The sequence below is a fragment of the Piliocolobus tephrosceles genome, chromosome 2, assembly GCF_002776525.5.
Source record: "Piliocolobus tephrosceles isolate RC106 chromosome 2, ASM277652v3, whole genome shotgun sequence".
Lineage (NCBI taxonomy): Eukaryota > Metazoa > Chordata > Mammalia > Primates > Cercopithecidae > Piliocolobus > Piliocolobus tephrosceles.
In genome coordinates this window covers 2186930-2214320 of record NC_045435.1, presented here as the reverse complement: position 1 = coordinate 2214320, position 27391 = coordinate 2186930, and the positions used below count along the sequence as shown (strand labels likewise).

At 34.0% G+C, this 27391-nt stretch overlaps 1 protein-coding gene across 4 annotated transcripts in view; it reads right to left on the bottom strand.

The window, feature by feature from the left end:
* Positions 1-27391, bottom strand: part of CBLB (Cbl proto-oncogene B) — a 213506-nt gene that overhangs the window by 13935 nt on the left and 172180 nt on the right. For 2 of the 4 annotated variants that reach the window (XM_023212445.3, XM_023212438.3), the window contains exons 13-18: positions 24373-24467; positions 16183-16329; positions 12581-12675; positions 12336-12467; positions 9264-9404; positions 1077-1196 (exon numbers count right to left, since the gene is read on the bottom strand). In XM_023212445.3, coding sequence (XP_023068213.1) covers positions 1077-1196; positions 9264-9404; positions 12336-12467; positions 12581-12675; positions 16183-16329; positions 24373-24467 — 730 coding nt within the window. The remainder of the gene's footprint in view (positions 1-1076; positions 1197-9263; positions 9405-12335; positions 12468-12580; positions 12676-16182; positions 16330-24372; positions 24468-27391) is intronic. The other 2 variants (XM_023212457.2, XM_023212451.3) reach the window with 1 other exon arrangement.

Below are 27391 nucleotides of genomic sequence, written 5' to 3'. Positions count from 1 at the left end.
ATCCATCCATCCATCCATCCATCCATCCATCCATCCATCCATCCATCCCCAACTATCCATCTAAGAAACACATGCTGGGCACTCTGTTGGACACCTGAGTAGGCCTTTGGGAGATGATTAGATTATGCAGGTGAAGCCCTCATGAAAGGGATTGGTTTCCTTACAAAACAGATCCCAGAGCACTCCCTTGCCCTTGTGAGGACACAGTATGAAGGCACTTATCTAGGAACCCAGAAGAGGGCCCTCACTAGACACTGAATGTTGGTACCTTGATCTTGGACTTCCCAGCTTCCAGAACTGTGAGACATATATGTTTGCCGTTTAGGCAATCCAATCTATGGTATTCTGTTATAGTAGCCTGAACTGACTAGGAAAAGCAGTGAACCAAACAACATTCTTATTTTCAAAGGGTTAATACTTGAGCAGACGAGAAAGATAACCAACAGTCAAGCAAATGAATTTTGAATAACAAAATTTTAGGTAGTGATGGGTGCTATGAAGAAAAATAAAGCAAAAAAGGAAAGAAAATGACTGCAGAAGATATGGGCTATTTAGATATGTTCAGGGAAAGCCTCCTCGAGAAGCAAAGAAGCAGCATTCTGTTATTAACAGTTATGAGTATGACTTATATTTATGAAAATGGTACACCCTTCTATTTGATGGCTGTCAGTGGAGCACTGGTTGGAGGCCTAAATAAGCTAAGAAAATGAATAGTTTGGTGCCAGTATTAATTCCACAGAGATTTCTATAAAAGAGCATTTCAACGTACCAAGAGATTTTCCCCATTTCCCAAATCTAAGTCAAAATGAAAGTTAGATAATGAATACACTCTGAATCAACGAAGTGGCTCCACTGAGTGATCAAAGATAATATTAAGCTTGATATTTTTCTTTTCCATGAGGCAGTTTTGTCCTCTCACAACGCAAGCTTCATAAGCAAAATGCAAAGATGATCAAAATACTTTCTTAGGTGGACAACATTCATTAAATTATATAATGAATAAGAAGGTGCTCTGAAAAGCATAAAAGCACTATGCAACAATGAGGGATTATTGTTACTGTTATTAGACAACTCACCTGAACACGAAGGAAGCTGATCATAGTCCTGCGATGTTCTGTTAGTTTTGATATTTTCACCTGGTAACCTTCTAGCAGGAGGCAAAGGAACTTGGCCACTTGCTAGATCAACAAAGGGATCTTAAAAATAAAAACAAATTTCAAATTTACAGGATGATCTCTGTTGATTAGCTGAAGAAAAAAATTCTAGAATTATTTCATGAAGATTATGGTTTTCAAATATAAATTAGAAAATTAAATTCATGACTGATATTAACCATTTTTTACTGCCTGCATATTTTCAAATTTATTCATCACTTGCTTAAATATGCTCTTCACATTTATTTCCAGATAATACAGACTACTTGTTTTACATTTATATTTTGCAGATATCTTAATTATAAGATTGTTGACAACAAAAAGAGTTTCTAAATTTCATTTTCTGTCCCAATCCAACCTGTACAATATAGAAGTTCTAAAGTAAAAGCAAAAAACAAACATACATACATAAAACCATGGGTTTGGATCCTCCCTGTAAGAGTATTATCAAATTACTTGATCTCTCTAAGCACTGGGCATACAAGATTTGTAAAACAGACCTGAAACTTTGGATTTGTGTGGATTAAATGAATTTGTGTGTGTAAAATCTTCTGTACATACAAGGTGCTTATTATTATATTGGGCATCCTATGCTTAACATGATTGTTGTTAGTTGGCTCACAAAATAGTCAATTTAATTGTTAAAATTATGCCATTTAGTAATTAACATTTGAATATACAGTAAAATGTGATAATTTACCACCTTGGCAGTCAGAGACAGGGCATCTGAAATAGTAAAAAATATGATATTTACTAACTGGAACTAAAGGGAGAAAAAGAGATTTTGTCAGTGTTGCTGTATTAAATCATTAACACCATAAATCCAACTGGTTTAACATTCATAGTATTACATGGGTTTAAATTCTTAGAGAATTGATTCCCTTTTTGAGTAGAAGAACATTATATCTGAAAACCTCGGTTCATTAATAATTTATCTAACTATCATTCCCACCTCAGGCTCTGCTGCTTTCCTCTCATAGTACTTTTATGTTGTCGGTATCTCTGAAAGTACCATCAATTCTTCTGAGAACAGGGATCTCCAGGATCTTGTCTTACTCCTCATGTTTGAATTATACCTCCTAACTCAAACATAGCACCTAGAACACTCTTGGCAAATAGCTTGCACTTAATATTTACTTTTAACTACCACAAATGAATCCACACAAATTCAGATTGTTCACAAATTCAAAATCAGTGAAACCTGAATTGCTAATGTAAAGCAAAAATTGTAAATATTAAAGAAGACCTGATTGAATTTCACTGTTCTAACTTCCACTCCCATTAGACATTAATAATATGTATGCATTTGATTATTTAAGATGAAAATATATGCTTAAATATTGTCTATTTTTATATTAGGTTTTGACTGGATAATGTAAGGCAGGATTTGAAGCCATTATCTTTTCACCTTTTTTTGGAGTATAATAATTATCACCAGCTTTGCTGAGGACTTTTTGACTTAGACAAGGTTCTTTAACTTGTTTTCATTAATTTCAAGATTAAAATAACTCTTAGATTTTGAGTTTTCAATATTTGAAGAATTGATGGTCCAGCTCCATTATTTTCCCAGAAATATTTTTAGGAAGGAATGAGAAGATAAATCACATGAGACAAATGTTGATCTTTCCGTTTGTTAGAGAAACCAAAGGAAACAAATATGGTGATTTCAGCATAAATTTTGAAATCTCCCAAATTTCAAAAACTAGATATTTCATAAAATTTACTTCAGGTTCTTGTAGACTCTAAATGTCCCTGATATAACATTAAGTCAGAGGAAAGATTGTCTTTTACAATACATACACTTGCTTTTTTCTTTATGGGAAATTTATAGGTTTGTCAAATACACTTAAAGCTATTTCTAATCATCTATTTAAGGTTAAAAAGTAAACTCTGGAGACATTTCAGAGCCATAAATAGATAGACTACAAAATATACCACTCTACTATATTCTTCCATTAAGCTACAGTATTTTAAAAGTACTAGATACACTCAAAATATTATTATAAATAGCAAAAATACCTGCTTATGGTTCTGTTTTGAATCATTATCATTTCTATCTTGCATCATATCCTAAGTTTGCTATTTGTCAGCCATAGGGTAAACTGGGCTCTCTAAAGCAAATTATAAAGTTGGAAGCATTCAGGCTTTAAAGGGAAAGACATCAGATATAACACAATTGCTACATAGAGTACAGTAATTACCAGTTGTTCCCGAAAAGAAAATTTTGTAAAGTAATAATGCTTTTCTAAAATAAATTCTTCAAAACTTCAAAAACTACAGAAAAATATTATATCCACAGGATTAAAACAAACTGAAATTATCACAGCCAATTTATCATTTATATAGTAATAAGTGTTTGAGAAATAAATGGATGCATACAAAGATATTAATCTGTTCTAAAAAGCAAAGTACTACTGCCTGTGATTTATAGTATAGCACTGCAAAACTGAAAATTTAATACTTATTTGGGAGATTATAAATATCTAAGGGAAGACTGGGAGGAAATGGTTTGCTACTTAAAAAAGAAATGAAATATACATCAATAAAAATTATATTGTGTACAAATATTTAATAATTATATATAATGCTCATGACATATTAACCGGAAAATGGTTATAAACAGCATATACTATGATAAATAAATTTTTCATAAATGTGAACTTACATACTCATAGGCAAAAACAAAAACAAAAAAATAAAGAAGGATAACTAACAATGATTATCTTTAGTAGGAGGAAGTATGGGTTTTTTTTGTTTGTTCGTTTTTTTGAGAGAGTCTTGCTCTGTCACCCAGGCTGGAGTGGAGTGGAGCAATCTTGACTCACTGCAACCTCCGCCTCCCGGGCACAAGCTGTTCTCTTGCCTTGGCCTCCCAAGCAGCTGAGACTACAGGCACGAGCCACTAACCCAGTTAATTTTTATATTTTTGTAGAGTCGGAGGTTCGCCATGTTGGCCAGGCTGGTCTCAAATTCCTGAGCTCAAGCAATCTGCCTGCCTCAGCCTCCCAAAGTGCTGGGATTACAGGCATGAGCCACCATACTCGGCCCGGAATGTTTTTCTTAAATTCTTTTTTTCTTTTCACTATCTGAAATATTTTCCAAATTTTTACCAAGTGTAAAAATGGAGGCAAATAAAATTAAATATTTAAAACAATGGCAAATTTCCTCCCTGGCTGTCCATAAACCACCTGGAAAATTTATCAATTATCCCCCAAATTTTAATAGAGTATATCAAAGCAGAAACTAATTGCTAGAAAAGGTCTGAAGAGCCATTTAGGTGAAACAGAGTTCTCCCCTCTTCGCTGCCCTCATGCTTTAGCTCACGTTCTTATCTCTAGTATGTAATGATCTACCATTGGTTTAAATCCTCCAGTGTCAGATAACTCACTACACTCAGGTAGAACAATTCATAATGATTTAGGAAACTTCTTTGTAGGATGAATGCAATTTTCATGCTTAACATTTTCCATTGATCTTACTCCTACTTTCTGAAGTGACATGGAAGAAATATAATCCTTCTTTCCCAAATATTGTAACCGAAGACAACTCTCATCTACATCCAAGGTCTTCTCTTCTCTGAGCCAATTCTCAGTTCTTTTAATTCACTCTAGTTTACTTTATCATCCTGGTTGCACTCTTTTGAGAATACCGCAGCCCAGCATATTTCAAACTTGAATATGCATCAGAATCACCAGGAAGGCTTGTGACCACTGGGTCCCATTCCCAGGGTTTCTGATGTATTAAGTCTTGAATTTTCATTTTAAAGCAAATCCCCAGGAGATGCTAATGTTGTAAATTTGGAGAACACCATTTGAGAACCGCTGCTCTAGCCCATTAACGCTTCAACATCTGACTGGTCTCCACAAACGCTGAGCACTGTGGAGGACTTCACTCCTCAGATTTGAATTCTGTGAGTTCCAAGTCCCAAATGGCATGAGCTTCCTTACCATGACGATGCTTTATAAAGATTGTAGTCAACAAAACCCCTAAAACCTTTTTAACAATTGTTGCTAGTGATCTGGATTTTCTTCATATTTTATTCATGCATTTCTGGATCCAAGAATAAAACTTTCATTTATCTTTAATAAAGTCAATTTGGCTAGCTTTCAGAGTTTAACTGTGACTTTAAGATTAGATAAGATCTTCAAATGAGATTACAGGTTAGAGAAACAGCAAAAGAAAGGTAGCATAAGGACTGACAAAACACTGTATTTTGTGCACTGCACAAACACACCTAGTTATGGTTATGAGAAGGAGTTAAATACAACCTTTGTTTTGTTCCTTGAGCCCTGACCCGGCACAAAGTAGACAGAGGGGTGTCTACTTCAATTCACCAGCAAAAAGGAAGTACTTTTTTGTAATATGGAAAAAAGCACATATACACTAGTGGTAGCCTTGGGATTGGAGACAAAAAAGTGTAAAGCTTTGGTTGAGGACTTCAGGTTTTGTTAAGAAACGATTGGCCTGTCCAAAATTGATGGCTCATGTACAGTTGTAGGCATTACTATTCTGCCAAAAGAAATCTTGTATGAAAGCCTAAAATAGAAAAAGAGATAAAAGAAGAATGAGAGCCCTGGCTCTGCTTGCCCTGCCCCCTTGATCCTACAAGAGTCCTGAGGCTCTTTTGCAGAGACATGGGACACTGCAGTTTGACAATCACTACTATATAGAAGTCAATGAGCTATAAGGCTGAAAAGCTGAACCTGGCCCAAATGTGCAGGGCACTGAATGCTGGAATAAAAGTGTAGGCTTGATTAGGTACTTAGTATAATATCGTAAGAAAATTCAACCTCTTTTCCTAAAACACCTATCATTTGTCTTTAATTAGAAATAATTATTTCCTCAGGAAACCAAATCCCAATGTTTAGAAAATACGTATCATTACACCAGACTAAGATTTCACAGACTGAACAACGAAAACAACGGCAAAATGCTTACAGAGTTTGTTTAAATTTAGCAGTCCCTTTTATTTACCTTTTATAGTTCTAAAACTACTGAGTTAAACTTTAGCATTTATAGCATATTTTTAATAAAGTCAATTCGTAGGGAGAAGAACCACTATTGGGAATCTTTTACATTTCTTTAGACAGTATAATGTATTAAATACTTTGCAAAACAATACTCAAATGCTCATTTATCAGCCATAAGAACCTTTATGCTCTATGATACTATGTAACAGCATTAAAATATTAAAATATTTCTTTTGAAAAGGAGGAAAGCTAATATACAAGGCTTTAAATTTGAATCTAAATAATTGTCACAATGAAAGTCATAAAGGGGCTGGGTGGTTGACGTGTGTAATCCTAGCATTTTGGGAGGCTGAGGCGGGGGGATTACATAAGGCCAGGAGTTTGAGACCAGCCTGGCAAACAGGGCGAAACCCCATCTCTACTAAAAATATAAAAAATTAGCGGAGTGTAGTGTTGCACACCTATAATCCCAGCTACTTAGGGGGCGGAGGCAGGAGAATCACTTGAATCTCGGAGGCAGAGGTTGCAGTGAACTGAGATCGCACCACTGCACACCAGCCTGGGCAACAGAGTGAGACCCTGTCCCCCCCACCAAAAAAAATAATAAAAAATAAAGGATCTCGTACCAGACTAGAAATTTGTCATTTAAATGACATGAAAGACTGGAAAAGGAAGAAAAAAAGTTGCCTTTTTTTTTTTGGAAATACTTATTGTAAGGGATGTCAACATTATTGGGAACAGAATTAGAATATGTCCATGTATTAAGAGGGTCGAGAGAGTCAACAGGCTTGAAGAACATTGCCCTGACCCCCAGGCTAGCCTGACACTCTAAGTTAAGGATAACTGTTGTTGAGCTCCCTGGCAGCCAAGCAAACACAAAACAGGCAAATCTATAAAATAAGTAAAACAGTTTATAAAACTTGCATTTTAGCTAATAAGAGGGGACATTTTCATTTTAAACTAGTAATTTTTTTGGCAGTTAATCTTGAGGGGTATCTTTATGAAGATTTTTACATAAAAGGAAATGAACAATTAAGATAAAATAAATAAAATCTGTTACAATTAATTCTCTTGACAAAAACAGGTAAAAGTGTGTATTTGTGTAAAATGTTCTCTTCTATTATAGCTCTTTGAGAGCTTGACTTTACTTTTCAAAAACGCCACAACATCAAAGTTTCGTCTATTTATATATGCTTAAGTTACATATATAAAAGGTGACAGGAGAGCCAGAAACTATCCTGAACTTAGCATCTTAAGTAACTTAAGTAACTAAGATTTAGAATGACTCATTGTTCTAAAAATTATGTTAAAGTCTATGTATAAGACAAAGTTTTGAATAAGTGAAAAAAAAAATAGCAAAATATAGCAGTGTTGACATGTAGCTATATGAATAAAAGCCTAAGCAGTTATGATATGGTTTGGCTCTGTGTCCCCACTCAAATTTCATTTTGGGTTGTAATTCCCACGTATTAGGGAAGGAACTGGTGGGAGGTGACTGAATCATGGGGGTGGTTTCCCCATGCTGTTCTCATGATAGTGAGTGCTCATGAGATCTGGTTTTTGATGAACGTCTGGCATTTCCCCTATTTGATCACTCTCTCTTGCACCTGCTGCCATGTAAGACGTGCCTTGCTTCCCCTTCACCTCTGCTGTGATTGTATGTTTTCTGAGGCCTCCCCAGCCATGCAGAACTGTGAGTCAATGGAACCTCTTTATAAATTACCCAGTCTTGGGTAGTATCTTTATGGCACTGTGAAAACGGACTAATACACTATACTTCCTGCTTGGACTGGAATGGGTTATGACACTAGTGCTTTAATTGGCAGCACCCAGTGAACTCATCAGGTCCCCGAGGTCATGAGGCATCTATCACAAGTGGGTAAACAGTGAATGGCTCAATCAATATTTACTGATGAAAAATTGAGCAGAAGATTAGTCTTGAAAAATAAACCACTTTAAGAAAGCGAAGCTGTGTATTCAAGTTGTATGTCCATAACTTGTGTGTCTTATCAAAACTCTTCAAACTTTCTAAACTATCAAACCAAGTAAAGAAAAAAAAAACACTAAGAAAAACTAATGGTAGACATGACTAATAATCAACTGAGGGAACTGATAAGGGAATCAGTTGGGAATAAAGATTCTCAAGTTTCCATGAGGAATATACGAAGCTAAAGGACAAACTGAGCACTTTTTAAAGATTTTCATGATTTATCTCATGTAGAAATGTAAGGAACTCATGAAAACAAGATATCTTTACCCTATATTTTCCCAAACCAAGTCCAGGAGGCAAAGGTTTCAGGGCACAGTATCACTAACAGGACAGACTGGAACTGTTAATTAGTATCAGCAGATTCCACATAACAACTTATTTTCTTTTTCCTGATAATTCTAACTAATGCAGCAGATGGTTTATTAAGTCATTTTTATTTCAGATCTTCTTTTGAAATTTTAAAATATACTAATATAAAAAATTAGTTTACTAATATTAAACTAATAAATAATAATTATATAATATATAATATATAAATATATAAATAAATATTAAATAGTATTAAATCGTTACTAAGAAAAAATTAGTTTTCCTTTGAATATCAATAATTAGTGAGTAGATACACACTGAGGTATTAAAAATATCACAAAAAAATAAAATGCAGCTATTTCAGAAAAACTTCTCTATTCATGTTATAACAATGTAATTTACCAAAATCTTATGTTTTGAACAAAATTATGACACTAAGGCATATCTAGTAAAATTTTAAAAACCTATTAAAAAACATTGCATTGGGAATCAGCAAAGTCTAAATATGGTTCCCATTACTATTAGCTTAACCCCTTAGCAGTTCTGGTTCTCAGGGTTGTATTTTGTAACATAAGGAGGTTTCTGGACTGGACAATCTCTATAGCATCATTTCTACATTCTGTAGTTCTTTATTGCCCTTTCCATCTCTCTAATTCTGTTGGCATTAGACCAATCAACTGACAAACAAACGTACCCACAATTGCTACTTTTACAACCCAGAAATTTTTCTGTTCTGTTAGGAAGGTAGAGACTAATGAATCACTAGCATTTATTTGATAGTATGGTTTTGAAAATATTTTTGCTTTAAGTGAATAGTTTTCTTTGGCTTTTCCCTCCTACCTGAAGGAAGAAGAAAAAGATCCTGTCCTGAGGATGGCCGGCTACTGGAGCCAGGAGGTTTTGAATGTTCAGTGAGACTATGCCTTGCAGGAGGTGGGGGAGGTGGGAGAGATGGAGGGAGGGCATCAAAAGCATCTTCACCTGCATTTAAAGAAAGGTCGATATCAGCAGCAGAACTTCATTAATCAAAATACACAGCATCAAACAAAAGTAATAACTGATTTTCTCTTGCTGCTTATAAAGAATTTCACTCGCAGGGTTTATCCAGCAGTTCACCAACTTTGATAATGGATCTAATTATTTTGTGGGAGATTCTGGAGAGAAACACACACACGCACATATATACAAACATACATACACACACACATACATATAAACACACACATGCAAACTTTTTCTATCAGGCCTTTTTGTAAAAACCAGCATTGTAACTTATGAAACAGCACATAGTTCACTTGTAACCTTTATAATATTAAGACTCAGAGTTTGAACTTAAAATTATTATCGGTCACACCATGAAAACAGGATTTTCTGTGTAACAAAAAGAGTTCGCAGTCTTTAATTGGAAAATCATATCAAATACATATAATTTAATGTCACAGAATAGTTTAGATTATCCCATATAGTTTATTCCACTGGATTTTAATTTATTTAACCTAATGTTTCATATATTTGATATGCTGTCAAAATATACATAAAATGTACCTAGAGCAGAGGAATATATTTTTCAATTTATCAGAGTTAGCTACAGAAGAACAGCTAAATATAGAAACTTCTCTGGTTCCAAACAGTACTTACATTTGCATATTTCCCAGCTTTAATAACTAGAATGTTGCAGCATATTTTTATATCTACTTATTTGTCCCCTGACACACCTTACTATTCTACTCATAGTTTTCATTACCTTGAGTCTTAAAAAAAAAAAAAAAAAAAAGCATTTGTAGTTTTGTAAGCTATCTCAAAATACTTTAAGAATGAGACAGGGTATACATAAACACATATTCTAATACTAAAAATTCACGTTTTTAAGTTGAACGATTTAAACATAATGGCATATTTAAAGAAAAATGAGGCTGGATGTGGTGGCTCACGCCTGTAATCCTAACACTTTGGGAGGCTGAGGTGGGTGGATCACGAGGTCAGGAGATCTAGACCATCCTGGCCAACATGGTGAAACCCCGTCTTTTATTTGTATAAAATATAAAATATTAGCTGGGCTTGGTGGTGGTGCACAACTGTAATCCCAGCCACTCCGGAGGCTGGGGCAGGGGAATCGCTTGAACCTGGGAGGCGGAGGTTGCAGTGAGCTGTGATTGTGCCATTGCACTCAAGCCTGGCGACAGAGCAAGACTCCGTCTCAAAAAAAAAAAAAAAAAAAAAAAGATATTACTATTTACTGAACTTGCTTTAGAAAAAATTTGCAGAATAATTTCTTCAATCATCATATTTTTCTTATTAACATATCTGAAGACGCAGGAGAGAGTTTTGCTATCATTTTAACCTTTAGCTATTTCCCACATTCTCATATTTATTCAAATCTTTTTTCAGCCCTTAAACATCAGGCACCATGCCAGGCTCATGCATGATATGAAAATCAAAATTATAAGGCTCTGACTCAAGGAGCTGAGATTCCATGAAAGGAGCTTTAAAAAAAGCTCACAAATAGGTATGAGTTACAGGTGAAAGTGTTCGATTGGTCCCATAAAAGAGACATATGCATTGGATGAAGAAAGAGAAATGTAGACAAGCAGTATTCAGTGAAGTGTTGAAGAACAGAAAGTCCTGGGATATCAGAAGCCTCAAAAATTTATTTGTCAAATGCAAGGACAGGATCGTCTAAGTAGAGTAAACACTATGAAGAAAAAATGACATGCACAAGAAGACCTAGAAAAAGGCCAAGGTAAAAAGACAGGTTGGAGAATCTATCCACTTTGTCATATAAAGTAGTTACCCATCCACGTATAGCTATTTAAATTTAATGAAAAGTCAGTTCCATAACCACATTTAACCTATATGCAAATATACAGATCCTTTACATCACCACCAGAAAGCTTTATTGAACAGTGCTTATCCAGGTGATGAAGATCTGGGTAATATGTCTAAAACCAGTGTGCAGAAAGAAGTGGAAGGTAGAGAAAGACTGTAGGTAAGAAAATTAGGAGGCTTTTGTAATTGATGTAGATGGGAATACAGTCCTGAATTATAGAGTGAACAGGAGCCAAAGATACTGCTATTGTGTCATTCAAAATACTAGTCAGTGGTACTTGTGAGAAAATGGAAGGGTTCATTTCGTATTTCTGGTGGCCTAACAGCCAATTCAGAAAAGCTTGTAAATTGATTTTCTTCATATATTATTTTATGTTACAATGACTTGTTATTGTGAAGCCTTATGTAAGGTGTGCATTCTAACTGTCTTCTAAAAACAGGATGAGATGCTTCCTAATTATAATTAATGAAATTAACAGTGACAGTGGCACCAGTCAACTTCAACATACATACATACCTACGTGTACCTTCACCTGTGGATACACACAAATACACATAGGATGTTTCTTCATATTATAATTTGAAACAAGGAAATTGAGAGTTTTTTGAATGTGTTATAGTTGTAATGATTAGAATAAAACAGAATTTATTATCAGTTCTCTACATACAACTACTTAATTTTGCATAATTTAATTAGCATAAGTGGAACTGCTCATGCTACAAGAAAAGCAAGTTCATATTCATTAAGAATTATTATACTTAAAGAAAATCTCAACACTTCAAGTCATCACTTCAAAACTACTAGAGCACAAAGCTCTCATGTGTTTTTAGACTACATTTAGTATGGACAAAACAACTTGCTTAAAACCTGACTGATGCCCAACTATTACACTACTACTTTAATCATCTACATGGAGTAATGGTCTCGTGAACTTGGGAGTCACCATTCCTGGAGAACCCATTCTAATTTCAGGCAAATTCACAACCCAGTGAGTCTGTGTTATAGTGAACTCTGAATTCTGAAAATTCTGAAATTAAGAGAAGAAGGAGGGGTGGGTTGTTTAAAATGTTTTTAAAGGTTTCAACCTAATGGAGGGATGAGAAGATCATAATCAGAGGGCGTCCTGTTGAGTGAAGAACCATGCTTTGGATTGTCCCGAGTTGGAGGCCTGGCAGGTGGTAATGGCACTGGATCAGAGGCTGAATCAAAAACATCTCCTAGAGGATAACACAAAACCTTAATGTATTTTCAGTACAATGGCATAAAATTTTGCCTTTAAATTCTGACCATTAAGATGTACATCACAAAGGAAATTATATTCTATACGTACCCTTTAAATATATGCCTAAGTCAGGGATGTTTGATTTCTTCTCTGAAGATGGACCATGTGTTCCATTCAGTATACAGTGACCATTATCACAAGACCTAAAGGACAGTTCACAATAAAATCATATAAGGAGAATACTTTCCAATGAAAAGTAATTCAAGAGGTAGAGGGAACTAGAATTCCTGTTCATTTAATAAAGTTTGAACATATATTTTCTTTTCTGGAAAAATTACCAGTAATAACATCAAGATACTCCTTATTTTAAAATGTAGAAGTAAATATCTGAAGGAACACAGTCTCTTTTTGTAAACTAAAACCAAGAATTACAAGGGCCACAAAAATTGTTGATATCCTAAACACATATGTAAAATTAACTTATCTCTGTGGAAGAATTCAATAGAACCTGGTCAAGTTTTTGAAGTAAAAAAAGAAGTATGTGCCAAGGCAAAAACATATAGCGGTCTCAATGACTTCATTATTTGTTGATAGTATTTAATATCACATTTTTGCTTCTGTAACTGAAAATTTCCTTATAATAAAAATAAGCTACAGCCCATAAAAGATGAAAAACTATTAAACTTTCAGTAATTCCATTATAATTCTGACAGGAACATTCAAAGAACTAGAGCCTGTGGTACTATTTCACCACTGCCAAGAACAAAATTCTGGTCCTTTGACACTGCAAAAAATGACTTTAGCAAAGGCCTTGGGTACATGACAAGCACAGTATTTTAATGTGTTAGTAAAGGGTACTACTTACTAGAAAAGTTTATGCTTGAGTTGTTGGGGCTTTTTTTGTTTTGTTGTGCGTGTGTGTCTGTGTGTTGCAAAGGCTGGAGTGCAGTGGCACGATCTTGGCTCACTGCAACCTCCGCCTACCAGGTTCAAGCAATTTCCATGCCTTAGCCTACCAAGTAGCTGGGATTACAAGTATGCATCATCACTCCCAGCCAATTTATTTTTATTTTTTAGTAGAGACAGGGTTTTGCCATGTTGCCCAGGTTGTCTTAAACTCCCGGCCGCAAATGATCTGCCCACCTCAGCCTCCCAAAGGAGGCTGGGAATTACAGATGTGAGTCACTGCACCCAGCCGAATTATTGGTATTAATTCTTTGGAATCATACTGTGAACACAATGGCTAAAATTGGGCCATGGGAAGATAGCAGCAGGAAGAGAAGATAGGGAGCATATTTTGCCTTCAGTATATAGCTCTATAACAATCAACTGACAAAGAGCTATAGAAATCAGAGTTTACATTTTACTTTCCTCTGATTTACTCTGAATTTTTAGAGCAAAGTAAAAGTGCATATGTAATGGAGGAGATGGTGGATATTTGAATAGATAATGCAAGAATGCTTCATCTGAAATTCATTTCTATTCTCTCTGGTGGCCACTTCTCTTTAAGGGGCCAGATATAGTTCATTTAAAAATAATTATCATGTATTGAACCTTCATAATAATGATGGATTTTTACTGAAATTAAATTGAATTATTCATTTACTGTGTCACTTTTTGTACATATTAACAATTCACTTCTCCTGATGTTCCAAAGGGGGAAAAATACACACAGGGAAAGAAAGTGTTAAGCTTAAAGAGCTCTTTGGAAAGGACAAAAGAAGATACTTCATCCATCAGCTTTCAAGAACAAATTAGATAAAGAATTCACTCCAATTACATTTAGGGATTATCAACATTTATTACTTTTCTGTAACAATAGAAAAATGGTAATGATGGTTATAATTCAAATTTATTTTCAAGATTTGGGCACTCTGCCACAAAAAAACTCATCCAATATGATGTAACAATTAAAATTTAACATATTAAGATTATACTCCTCACCTATTCAGCAATGAAAAAAAAAAAAAAAGACTCCCAAAGAGACCAAAAAAGCTCATCCTACTTTAGTTTTTAAAAATTACTGCACATTTATAAGAGCCAAAGAACTGAAAATTGTAACAACTTATATTTGATGAGAAGGAATATCTTTTGTTCTCAAATACATCACTAGCTACTTGGTTCTTCTGATACATAAAATTACCTCCTCGTTATTTCTTTGTCTTCTCAATGATACTATTTTATCAACAAATGTCTTATTTAAACACCAGCAATAGCAAGGAGTGTTTAGGTTCTTGCTTTAAAAAAAATAAAGTCCTGCGGTGTAGACTGTTAATTCTGGGTGCTAATTCAGCAGAATGTTGATAATTCTAACCAGGGTCACTTATTAAGACAGACATCTGCTTAAAATGAAAATGTGCTTCTCTTTCCAAGCGCTGCATTTTCTACCTCAGTGAGATGTCCGAAGAGACACATTAAAACATTTTTTAGTTTTTCATTGGAAAAAAAGGGAACACTGTACTTATAAAATGTTTTCAGTTGATTGACTTGACCTCAAAAGGAAAAGGCACACTAAGTAACGATGGCACAGAGGACTGAAGTAATTGCCATCTTCCCTATCCTTCAGTCAGTCCTGGAGAGATGCTGGAATGCAGGGACAACAGCAGTACTGGAGTCCTATTCTAGGTGCCAAGCATGGCCCCAGGAATGTCATACAAAGGAAAGCAGAACTCAGCAATTAAGTTTTTAAGCTGAGAGTACTGAGTACCTCATATATGTCAGTCAGGTAAAACAAACAAACCCAGAAATATGAGATTTCAGTTTATAAATTCAATAATATAAATGCAGACTCATGCTTTTACTTAAAGATAAATTAATATTTCAATACAAATAACACATTATTAATAACTCTTATTTACCTTAATGGGGCTTCCAAGTCAAAGACCAAGGCTATCCCCATGTAAGTGAGAATAAGCGAACAAAAGTAAGGAAAACCCCCATTATTCCTCACATTTTGTTTTTGAAATAGTGTCTAGCTCTCTCCCCCAGGCTGGAGCATGGTGGTGTGATCTTGGATCACTGCAACCTCCGCCTCCTGGGTTCAAGCGTTTCTCATGCTTCAGCCTCCTGAGTAGCTGGGACTACAGGCGCCTGCCACCGCGCCCGGCTAAGTTTTGTATTTTCAGTAGAGACAGAGTTTCACCATGTTGGTCAGGCTGGTCTCGAACTCCTGACCTCATGATCCTCCCGCCTCAGCCTCCCAAAGTGCTAGAATTACAAGCGTGAGCCACCGCACCTGGCCTATTCCTCACATTCTTATTTGATCTGAAGGAAGGTAAAACAGCACTTGATAGAAAAACAAAAAGTTAAGGGAAACAACTTGGTATTTTTTCCCACTTCTTCAAAATCTGAATAGAAGTAGGTAGCAAGTACACCAAGAAGGAAAATGAAAATAAATTATACTAGTCTTTACATTATGAAGAAAAATTCTAAGGAAGGTCAGAATAATACCTTAGTTTCTGAGCACTAATTTTTTCTTCATGAGATACATGCTTAGAACTGATCAAATAAAGTGACTTCCTGATTAATGAGAAATCTGCATCTTTTAGTTTTCTTTAGAAGTAATGCAGGGAATGGTATACAGGAAGAGAAGGCTTTGAGCTTGAAATCAAGGATTTTTAACTAGACATAAATCAACTGTTTAAAAACAAACACTGCAAATGATAATGCTTACGCAGATGTAAGTGGCAAAAAGCTGCCCATATTCTTACCGAACAGGCGGTTTTACATTATGACAATGAGATGGCTGCGAATTCAGGGAAACAGGGTGGGATGAAGGAATCTTGTATTCATCATCATCTTCCTCTACTGGGTCTCTTGTTTTCTCTGAAAGAGAATTTGCTAACGGACCAGTACACCTACCAGGGGAAAAAAAAATCCAATCTAGTTTAAGCATAATATTCAAAACAGGCAAGTCTGATGTGACATATTCAAGTCAAAGAAGCTACTTTATCACTTATGTTCATTATTCAATTACAGGGTATCATCAGAGAAGCTGTTCTTATATTAAATACAAATGAAAAGGATTTTCAACCTTTTGTTAAGACTCTTGATGGGATAAAAGAATTTTCATCCTTACAATTTTAAATGGAACAATAGGAAAAACTAGTAACTTGTCGAATGAAATAAAAAGATGTTGGATTCGTAAGATAAAATGTATAAATTTATTCAAACCAAAGCTATTAACATATTAATATTTTATCTCAATTTAAATTAAATGGGTAAAGTATGATGTTAAAATAATAAGCATGGTAGTTTTATATATTAAAGAAGTCTTTACAGAACGGTCAAACTTTTTGTCTCCTGTGAGTATTATTTATAGTTGGAAAAATATCCAGTTTAATTCTGTAAAACTTAACTATACTGTGAAATTATAGTTGAAGTTGTTAGGTTTTTCTTCCTACCAACAACTGAGAGCTAAAAATGAGTGGGATGATTAGATGTAGATAATGAGATAACTTATTTTTAAGTCTTTGAAGTAGAGTACATTATTTTTATGGTTTAGATTCCCTGGCTAAATAAAAGAGAATTAAAATGAGTAAAAACATCATCTCATATCAAAAATATTAAGGATTTCACTTATCCATAAGAGTAAATAAACCAAATAAAACAAACCCAAACAAATAGGCAAACATAAACATAATGTTTTTCATAGCTGTTGCTACTCGAGTTTAACCCTGGCTGACGCCAAAGAAAAATGCCAAAGCAGGAATGCACAAACTCAACCTGATTCACGTTAGGAAGACGAACTGGTTTGCAAGGCATTGCAAATACACTAATCATCATGAACCTCATGAGAAATCTGTTCAATTTAAAAAGAAAAAGAAAAAAAAAAAAAAAAAAAAAAAACTAAGTGACTGCAATTTTGAAGCACCTTCTGTAGAGGGAGCAAGAGGCCTTTGGTTATTAAACAAACATGCCTGAATTAACATTCATTTTTATTCCTTTTTATTAGTTAGAACGGAAACAATTCTAGGGGCTTTTCTTTGTGACCATTACAAGAAGGCATTTTGAAAGATCAAAAGATTTAAGTTTCAAAGATATTATCTAAGTCTCTAGGACATTCAAAGATCAAAGAAAAACTAAGATTTTTCAAATACATTTTTATTGATACCTATCTTTGAAAAAAATTTCAATACTGATCTTTAAATTCTTGTTGTTTCAGCAACGTTAGAATTCACATGAACGTTATGGGGAGACAAAAGCACAGTGATATAGTGACAAAAGGTCCAATGTCACTACCTACAGCATAAGCTAAGGGCCTTAATAATAATCTATTATTATACCTATTATGGTTTAACTTTGGAGGATTTATTTTCCAATTAAAGGAAGTTAAGTATATGGGCTGCAAAATGGTGATCTGGTGGCACTGGAGCTGGGAGGGACTTACAATATTACTTTTCCATAAATTCCTATAAACACAGACATCAATTTAGCTAAGTCAAGGACCAGAATGAGTTCTATTATCAAATGAAATGAGAAATAAATACTGTACATCCTTTCTATGCCTAAGATATTTTCATTTATAATGAATCCCTTTCTATGCAATTCAAGCATACACTACGTAAAAAAAAAAACAGTATTTCTCACTAAACATTCAACAACTACTCAATATCAGAAATGTTCTAACATCTGCCTGTTACAGGTTCCCTCCAAATATTTAAGTTTTCAAAGAAGCAGTTTATTATGAGCCAACAATGGACACTTTTTAAAATCACATATGTTGCGGCTAATTTGATATTTTACTTTCATTGATAGAGAATTTCTCGAGTAATTTCCCCCATTTGTGGCTTTGCCACAAATCAGTAGATTATTTCCAAATGAAGTGAAAAACAAAGCTCATCTAATACTTCATGGAGTAATAAGGCTTATTGCTAAAACTTACTAGTATAAATTGTTAGCTTAAATGGATTTTAGAGAATTATACCTAGAAGTGAAAAGATAGTCTTCAAGTGGTGTTTGTATCTAAAAATGAAAAAAATACTTAGGTGTCCCATTTATCACCATTTTAATAAAGTTCTAAAGATTCAGATTTTATTTTTCTGCTTATGGTTTTTAATAAAAATTTTTAATATCAGTATAATAGTCTATTTAGATTAGAAATAAGCCAATTTATAAGAATAACATTCCAGTGTGTTTTATTTAAGATTACATGGTTTTCATTAAAAAGTAATCTTATCCAGTTCTGGAAAAAAAAAAAAAAAAACTGGTTTCTATCACAAAAAATAACATAAGAGGATGGTACAAATGAGGTAAAGAAGATGTATATAAAATAGCAAAATAAAGAACTAAAGTCATGTAACTAATTACATCATCTGGAATGACACGTGGGGCTTTATTTTCCTGTACAAACTCCTTCAAAAAACAGGTTTAATTTTACTTGTTACTAAATAACTGGTAAAATAATTAGATTTATAATTAGTCATTATCTATTAATATATACAACATTTGACAGTAGAAAAAAATTCTATCTTGCAGGGCATGGGACAATTTTCAGTCACTGACTAAACTTATGGGAAATTTTTAGGATACCAGAGGAATAAAGCTGAATAAATGGTATTTGGCTGACTCCACATTAAAGCCTACCATTACACTTATTACTGCAATCCCTTTATATTCTCATCCTACATTCACGGAATGTTCTGCACTGTTGCTGTTGTTACTGAGTTAATACTCTGGTAATACATAGAGACACACACTCTCAAAGATGCACAGTCACCCTCCCCACAACCTGGACATTTTATTAAATTCATAGTGTTAGCTATTTGAGCCTTCAGTGATAAATACTTTCAGCTTCTACATATGCACATTTGAAACAAACCAAGAAACAGGTGAATTTTCAGGCCAGCACAGGAGATAGTATCCAATGCTATGCTTAATTAGTAAGCTTGTTTTCTACACATAAGGATCTATCTTCCTTTAATAGTATCTGAAGGCAAGTAATGAAAAATATCTTCTGTTAAAATAGAATCGTTAGAGCTTGTCCTATACATTATTCCATATTTCTTATATTACATTATCCCAATCCTAACAGGGAAAATGTGTAACTCAAAGAAATAGTCCAGAGAAGAGACAAAACAAAATATAGCTGTATTTGAAATGATTTTTGCACATGTGCCACATATAAATCATTTCCTCAAAACACTAAATTTTATCATATACATGCTAATTTTGAGGGGTCTTTCATGACATCAAAAACGTCTGTGTGGTATACTATCAAGCTTTGAGATAAGCTTTACTTATAAGCATTTTCACTAACTTGTTTGTAAATCGGAGAAACAGATTTGAAGCTGCTTTGTACTTGTGTTCTATCCAGCTTCCGTGCTCTTCACACAGATAACCTCATGGTTTGCTCCCTTACTTCCTTCAAGTTTCTGTTCAAATATTAGCCTTTCAGAGAGGTCTTTCCTAATGACCTCATCTAAAGTATAAACCTCTCTATCATTATTTATCCTCTTCCCTGCTTATTTTTCCTCCTAGCACTCACCACTAGCTGACAATATACAATATAGTTACTTGTTTACTTTCTCTTCTCCCTAACTAGAGCTTAAATTCCAAAGAGGATAAAGGATTTTATCTTGTACACACTGAACCTCTAGTCAGTAAAGCAACTGAATGAAAATAGGACAGTTAGGTGAAATTTGTATTATCTGTTTATGGAACCAAAAATATAAGCACTTATCTCTTTAGGAAAATATATATTATAAGAATATATATTCATAAAAATAGACAATACCACTTCCAACAACAAAAAAACCTTTCTTACAAAAATGCAAACCAAGTAATATTGGTTCATGGGTATTTGAAAGCCTAAGTTTAATATGTCAAAAGTACAAAAGGTCCATCTCTAAAAGACAAGGCACACACACAAAAAAAATTCTAAAAAAAAAAAAAAAAAAAAGATATTCCTCAGCATTTCAGAACATTATCTTACCTGGAAGTAATTACTCCATTATTACTTGTAATAATGCCTCTGTTCATTTGCCAAACTATTGTGTGTCAAGTAAAATAAATATTTCCTTAACTATTCAGAGTATCATTTAGTTTTAATTTTGAAAAATCAAATTATTTCAAAATAAATATAATTTAGTAAATAAATAATGTAAACTATAAAGTAAAAAGAATCCACATAGGATTATTTTGTTCTCCCTCCAAAACAGTAATTACCCATGTTTCTAGGATTTACTTAAAATTTTATATTTATAGCTAAGTGTCAAAGATGTTAAGCAGAAACCATTTAGAAAAAAACGTTACTTTAGAAAAAAAATCACTTTAAAAAAAACATCATTTTAGAAAAATTAAGTATATAGATACAAGTAACTTCAGATAGCTTTTAAAACAGTCTATTTTTTAGAAGTAAATTTCATACTCTTCTAGGTCTCAAGACAAATTACACGATAAAAGTCAAATAACTGCAAAGATACAGTTTACCAGGAAAGGAAACATTATCACAGAGCAGCCTCTGACATCACCTAAATGGGAAGCAGTAAACAGTACCAAATATTTAACAATACTATTTCTGTAAATATTTATATCAACATAGTATAAATATAAAGGTAAATGCTAGCTTTGACGTTCTTGGATTTAACATTGGAGTTTTCAACATTTGTGAGAACTAGAGAAGTGTATGTTTGGTAGCAATGTGTAATTTTGCTTTGGCCTGATTTTGAAACATGCACCAAGAGTTTAAGATGGAAATGAATTCTCAAACATCCGACATTCTTATTTCCGTGAGTGGCATTTTGCTAAGACCTCTGTTCTAAGACCATCCAGAGCCAGGACTCTCGACTCACTGTTAGGTTGCCAGGTTTGCCATCAGTATTCTTTAAAAAAACACACTGTATAAAACCTAAAAAGCTGAATCTCAAACAGATTTTGGAGATAATTTAAGTTAAACAGATCCTCTCTTCTATCAGATGGGGAAAGGCCAGAGAAGTTACCCTGTTAAAAATAAGACAAAGGCTGTGGTGGTTCATGCCTGTAATTCCAGCACTTTGGGAGGCTGAGGCAGGCGGATCACAAAGTCAGGAGTTCGAGACCAGCCTGGCCAATATGGTGAAACCCCATCTCTACTAAAAATTTAAAAATTAGCCAGGCATGGTGGCGGGTGACTGTAGTTCCAGCTACTTAGAAGGCTGAGGCGGAAGAATCGCTTGAACCCAGGAGGCAGAGGTTGCAGTGAGCTGAGATCGCGCCACTGCACTCCAGCCTGGGTGACAGAGTAAGACTCTATCTCAAAACAACAACAACAACAAAAGACAACTACTTAATGGTGGAGTCAGGTGTGGTACACAGTCTGATTTTATTCTACTGTTCACATCAGCATTCCATGCTGGTTTTATAATAAACACAGTGCATAACTAAACAATTAAGAAAAATGCTTATGATACTGTTAAGAAAGGAGGGCATACAATTATCTCTACAATATCATCTAAACAAGGTATAAACAAGTTTCAACAAAAAAGTCAAAATGTTAAAACTCTGGACATTGATATTTAGCATTTGAGTATGCTTATACTTATGTATCTCACTTTTTTCTTTCTTTTATATACTTTGCATATTGTCTACAATGAACAACTGCTACCTACAGAGTCAGAAACAAAAATAAACTGGAGAGATAAATGTGCCATTAAAAGCTAACATTTGTATTGCTAACTATGGCTGACATGCAGCATGCAAAATTGAAAACTAATTTGCTGGTAAGTGTGCACTGTTAAAATATTACTCTAAGTGAAACAACTGCACTGTTTCTGAGGGAAAAATCAAGAGTAAATAGGGAGAAAGTATGACTAATTTTAGATGCACTTACAAACTGAAGTATTAGAAAAAATACATTTTACTATGAATTTGTTATTCTTGCTTCATTTACAGGAGAAGCAGGTATTTAATATTAAATACAAATGAAGCAAACTGCAACTTCCAGCTTCCTTGCCAATATGAATTTAATAAACAGAATGTGAAAATTTAATCTCTAATTAGCAAGATTTCATTTTCTAATGTTTTCTGAGTTATGAGAGGTAATTGAGCTTAGATGTTTTATTACATGCACATATATCCAGAGTTCATTTAGGGCTAGAATATCATCACATGTTGTCACTGATTTAGAGCCTACTACGCAGAGTATGTGTAATTGCTTCCAACTCCTATGTCTGCTAAATATCTGGCAGTTCCAAGAGAAGTTCCCACTGGAGAATGATCTAATTCGCTGAGTTTCCCACCGTCCCCTGAATGATGTCAAATTTCACACCCTTGTTTTTTCTCATACGCCGCCTTTCCCAATTGTGCGTGTACTTCTTGAGTCAGGAAATGCCCATCCCTCCATGAAACATCCTTCATTCACAAAGACTATAACAGTCTCTCCTCCAACCTCATTTGAAACTACTAAGTTAGCATTATAAATGTTAGTGCATACCATTCTCTAGTGATTTCGTATATGTTAATGTTATTTTCCAAAGCAGACTGTAAATTTCTTGGGGGCTGGGATCTTATTTTTCTTTTGCATTGATATGTATAGTGGGAGTTCAGTGAACTGCAGATGAAGGAATCAAGAAGCTCTTAGACTTTCAATTGGAAATAAGGACCTCAGCAGATAAAATTTAAATCAACTGACCAAGCATCCACGTATTCTCTGTGTACTTACTTACTGTATGCAAATCATTTACTTAGTATATATCAAATACAGTAAGATGTCATGGGAGATACAGAACACAGTTTTTGCCCTCAAAGTCTTGTAATCTTTTCAATTGGAGAGCCACATTAAAATCAGAAAACAGTATGGCAGAGTATATAATTAAATGAGTAGAAAATAAACTGCAGGAAGAGGAATGTGAATCAGTCTTAATCATTATAATTGAAGAAGTCATAGATCATTTCACAAAGATATACAGCCTGAGATACGGACCTTTAGGATAAAGATTAGGAAAAGGTTAAGTACAGGAGGAACAGCATAGAAATCTCAGAAAGCCAGAAAAAACAATCCAGATAAAATTACAGGGCAAGTATCAGGAATCACTAAACAATACTTTAGTTGGGTAAAATTCTGTAGGATCTTACTGTTAGCAGAAGAGTATAGAATTAATTTAATAGAAAAAGGGAAACAATGCTGGTTTTTGAGTGGGAAAGTGACCTGGGGAAGGCAGAATTTAAATTAAATGAACTCAGTTGCAGTGAACAAAATACACTGGAGGAAAGGCAGACATCCTAACTTCATATAAAGAGCAGGAAAATTAGAATTGGAATATCCAGTTTATCCTGGTTTAACTTGGGAAGATACCAATGAGAGATATCTAGTGTGCCTCTGGGGCCCCATTTTTCAAATGAGATAACCAGTTATCTCATTTTACTAGCCCTAAACCCACTGATACTAAATCTCCGATCATATGAGATTATCAGTTGCTCTTTCAGTTGTCCAGCTCTGAGGCAAAGCTAGAGCAATGGAGAAGAGTACAGGAATATGAAAAACTCCAAAAGAGTAATCAAAAGGACTTGTTGGCTGAATGGATGTGAGAAATGAAAAAACTGGTGGAACCACAGATTATTTTGTGATGTCAAACTGGAAAGCTGAGATAAAATGGGATACCTCTGAGGAGGAGAGGTAAATTTGAAGTGATACCTCATTGTGCTACTCTATCCTCTTTGATGCAAGGGATACTTAGCTTTCTCTCCCTGTTGCTGATGTGTAACCCTCAAGAGTTTAGGTAAGTCTCATAGATGTTGTGGTTACCAGCAAAGTATCGGGAAAGAACTTAATTTATGGTAATTTAGTTTGTAAATACAGCTGGCTGTTTACTATCAATGACTTTCTATTCGTCATGTAGTGTCTGTATTGAGAACCTCTCAAAACCACTCTTTACCATATCTTGATGCACAGACAAGTGATCTCCAAATTCAACAAAACTCACTTTATGCTAGGGAGGAGGGTGGTAACTGGAGGAGGAGGAGAAAGCCGGGGAGGAACGTCATACTCTTCACTTCCAAGATGACCATTGGAAAAGACCTGAAAGTAAATCAAATGGTTAGTTTCCAAGAATTTAACTTCTGAAGGACCTTACAACAATAGCTGCTCTTAGGTAACCTACCATTTTGAAGACAATGTGTAAGTTCAGTATATTTAAATAAGCGAAATGTCATACAAGTTATTCAGGAGTCAGTAGCACCACACTGACAAGTCACCACCGCCCAAAGTGGTTCAAGGTTATACAAAAAATAAAAATGTTATACCATGATTCTTAAACACTGAGAGGTAATACTATAATTTATATAAATCACATACAGATATTATTGGCTAAATAGGTAAATAATAAAATTCACCAACTATGATCAGGTTTTATTGAAAAGTTAGCATTCTCTATAAGGGGTAAAGAAAAAAGCAGCCACTGATGTTATTCTTTTTTTAATTCCTTCCAAATTAAATTGCTCTAAATTACATTTCTCCATGGTGAACGGAACACTCTTAAACTTTCTGATAAAACAGTATATTAATATAATCAGAAGTGCCTTTGTTCTTTAATGGTGGAAGCTTCTGTGCTAAAGATAACTAGAGACCTGTTCTGGCTTTCCAAGTGCGGCAAATTTAAACAAAATTTTCAGTTAGTGAACATACAAACCACAATTTCTAACTTGCTCATATGGGACCATCCAAAGCCAGTGTTCAATTACTCTGAATTAGGGAATTCTGGTGTCTAGATTTCTGTTACACTATAGGAAATGTCTGAAAAACTGTTCTTTGTTTCTCTTACAATTTGAAATTACAGCAACTTAAATGTGGGGGGTTATGAGAGGATCATTTTGCAGAAACATATTCACAAGAAAAGACTGAACACATTTTAAGATCTGTAAGCAATCATTAAATTTTTATCATGGAGTTCCTTTGTAAACTCTTATTAATTCATATTTAATAGGTAGACTGATGGTGGGGCTAAATGCAAGTGAAATAATTTGAACAGCGATGGATAATTCAATTGAGGACTTAACAATTACTTTCCTCCATCACATTTCTAAAATGATGTTGAAGCTTTAGAATACAAAATTGAAAAGGTCATACCCTTACCTATCGACTTAAAATAAGAAAAGAAACAAGTTTAAAGAACACATTTGAAATTTATCAGCGTGTGTATTTTAGAGCTACAAAATCAAATTTCATAGCATTAAAGTTTCACTAGAGACTGGTCCTAATCTTTAGTACTAATTTCTCTTTTTTCATGTTTCCCCTCATTAGATTCAATATACTGTAGCCATACCATGACAAAATATTACCTTTAAATAAAATGATTTTATCCTGGGCTTTTGACTGTGACCAAATAACAGAATAAGGCAAAGTGTTCTGAAGTGTGCCAGAAAGAAGAAATTTCCTAATAGATATTAATCATTTTGAAGTTTAATAAAATCCTTTAACATAAAAAAAGGTCTTTTAACTGACAAATACACAAATACTCATTGTAATACTGAGTTTTGGAAGTCATTCTTCATTGGAATTCTTTACATGCTGCAGGAATAGACACAATGTAAGATATCTGCAGTCAAATTTCCTTAATTCATGTCACAAATACATATAAAACTCATTTGGGAAAATGTAATGTGAATTTTATATGCAATAGTTTGTTATTTGAGGACAAATCATCCAACATAGATGCTTAATAAAATTTCAGCAACAATAAAATAAAAGAGAGATATGGGAATAATAGTTTCAGTTGTATTGGTTCTAATTTAACAATAAACCAACCATAATTTTATAATCAGAACATTGTGAATATATATTTCAAAAATACCAATACATTCAAACATTTACTGGTATTGAAATTGCTTTCATCTTGCACATTAGGTAAATGAAAATAAAATACTAATAACAGAGCTTGCATATTTTTATGTACTACTATTCAATTTCATGAAGAGAAGTCATACAGGCAATGATGGCTATCACTAGTAAAACCACAAAGTACAATTAATGAGGTAAGTAACTTACTCTTGGAGGGCAATATCTAAGAAAATTAAATGTCTTGCTCCTAATTTTTTGAAACAATCCATTAATCTGCTTTAAAATGCACATGGCACTTTTTCTAACTGTTTCAGAAATAATATTTGTTACTGATGTATAGTAACTAAAGGATTTCTATAGCCACTGAAATGCTGTAGTGTCTTTTCTGAACCATTCATTTGATGTTTGGCATCCGATAATATTTTGCTCATGTTCTGTGTACTTATATTTCGTCAAGGAGAATTTAGGCCACGTTGGGCCTCTTTCAGGACAAAAACTCTTATTACTCCATTACCATTTTACAGCATATGCCTTATGGTGCTTTAAACACGGTAGGGCTGAAACGAATATTGACTGCTGATTGGCTTAGATGTACGTATTAACGGAGGTATTAACTAGTGAAATGACTTTCCTTAGGTTTAGCTGAAAGAAACTCATTATTACTGAAATAGTCTCAGCAAATATGTGTATGTATATACACACATAAATATATATACATACATACACACACATATATATATATATATAAAATTTGTTTAATGGCTGTTATTCCTGCAAACTGTTCATAAATATGTACTGAGAGTTGATAATATGCCTAATACGAAACTTGGAATTCTGTATAGTTCTTTCCTAATTATTAGATTGAGACAGCCAAGGACCTAAATGTGCAGGTACTTTATAAAGTGATGATCATGTTTCTGTTCATCTAAAATGGCTGTTTGTATTTATGGATAGTGACTAGAGGACAAGATTTAACATTATGTCATTCTGAATTTCATGTTCTCACCTGCAACCATTTCATTACACCAGAAAATCATTTTAGCTGTCACTACCTGAGTGAGTACAATAAATCACAACTTTGGGGGCTAAAAATAAATACTTTATATATTGTCAAGATATCTAAAAAACCTCTTTGCAAATGATAAAAAAAAAACTGTAGTTCTTCA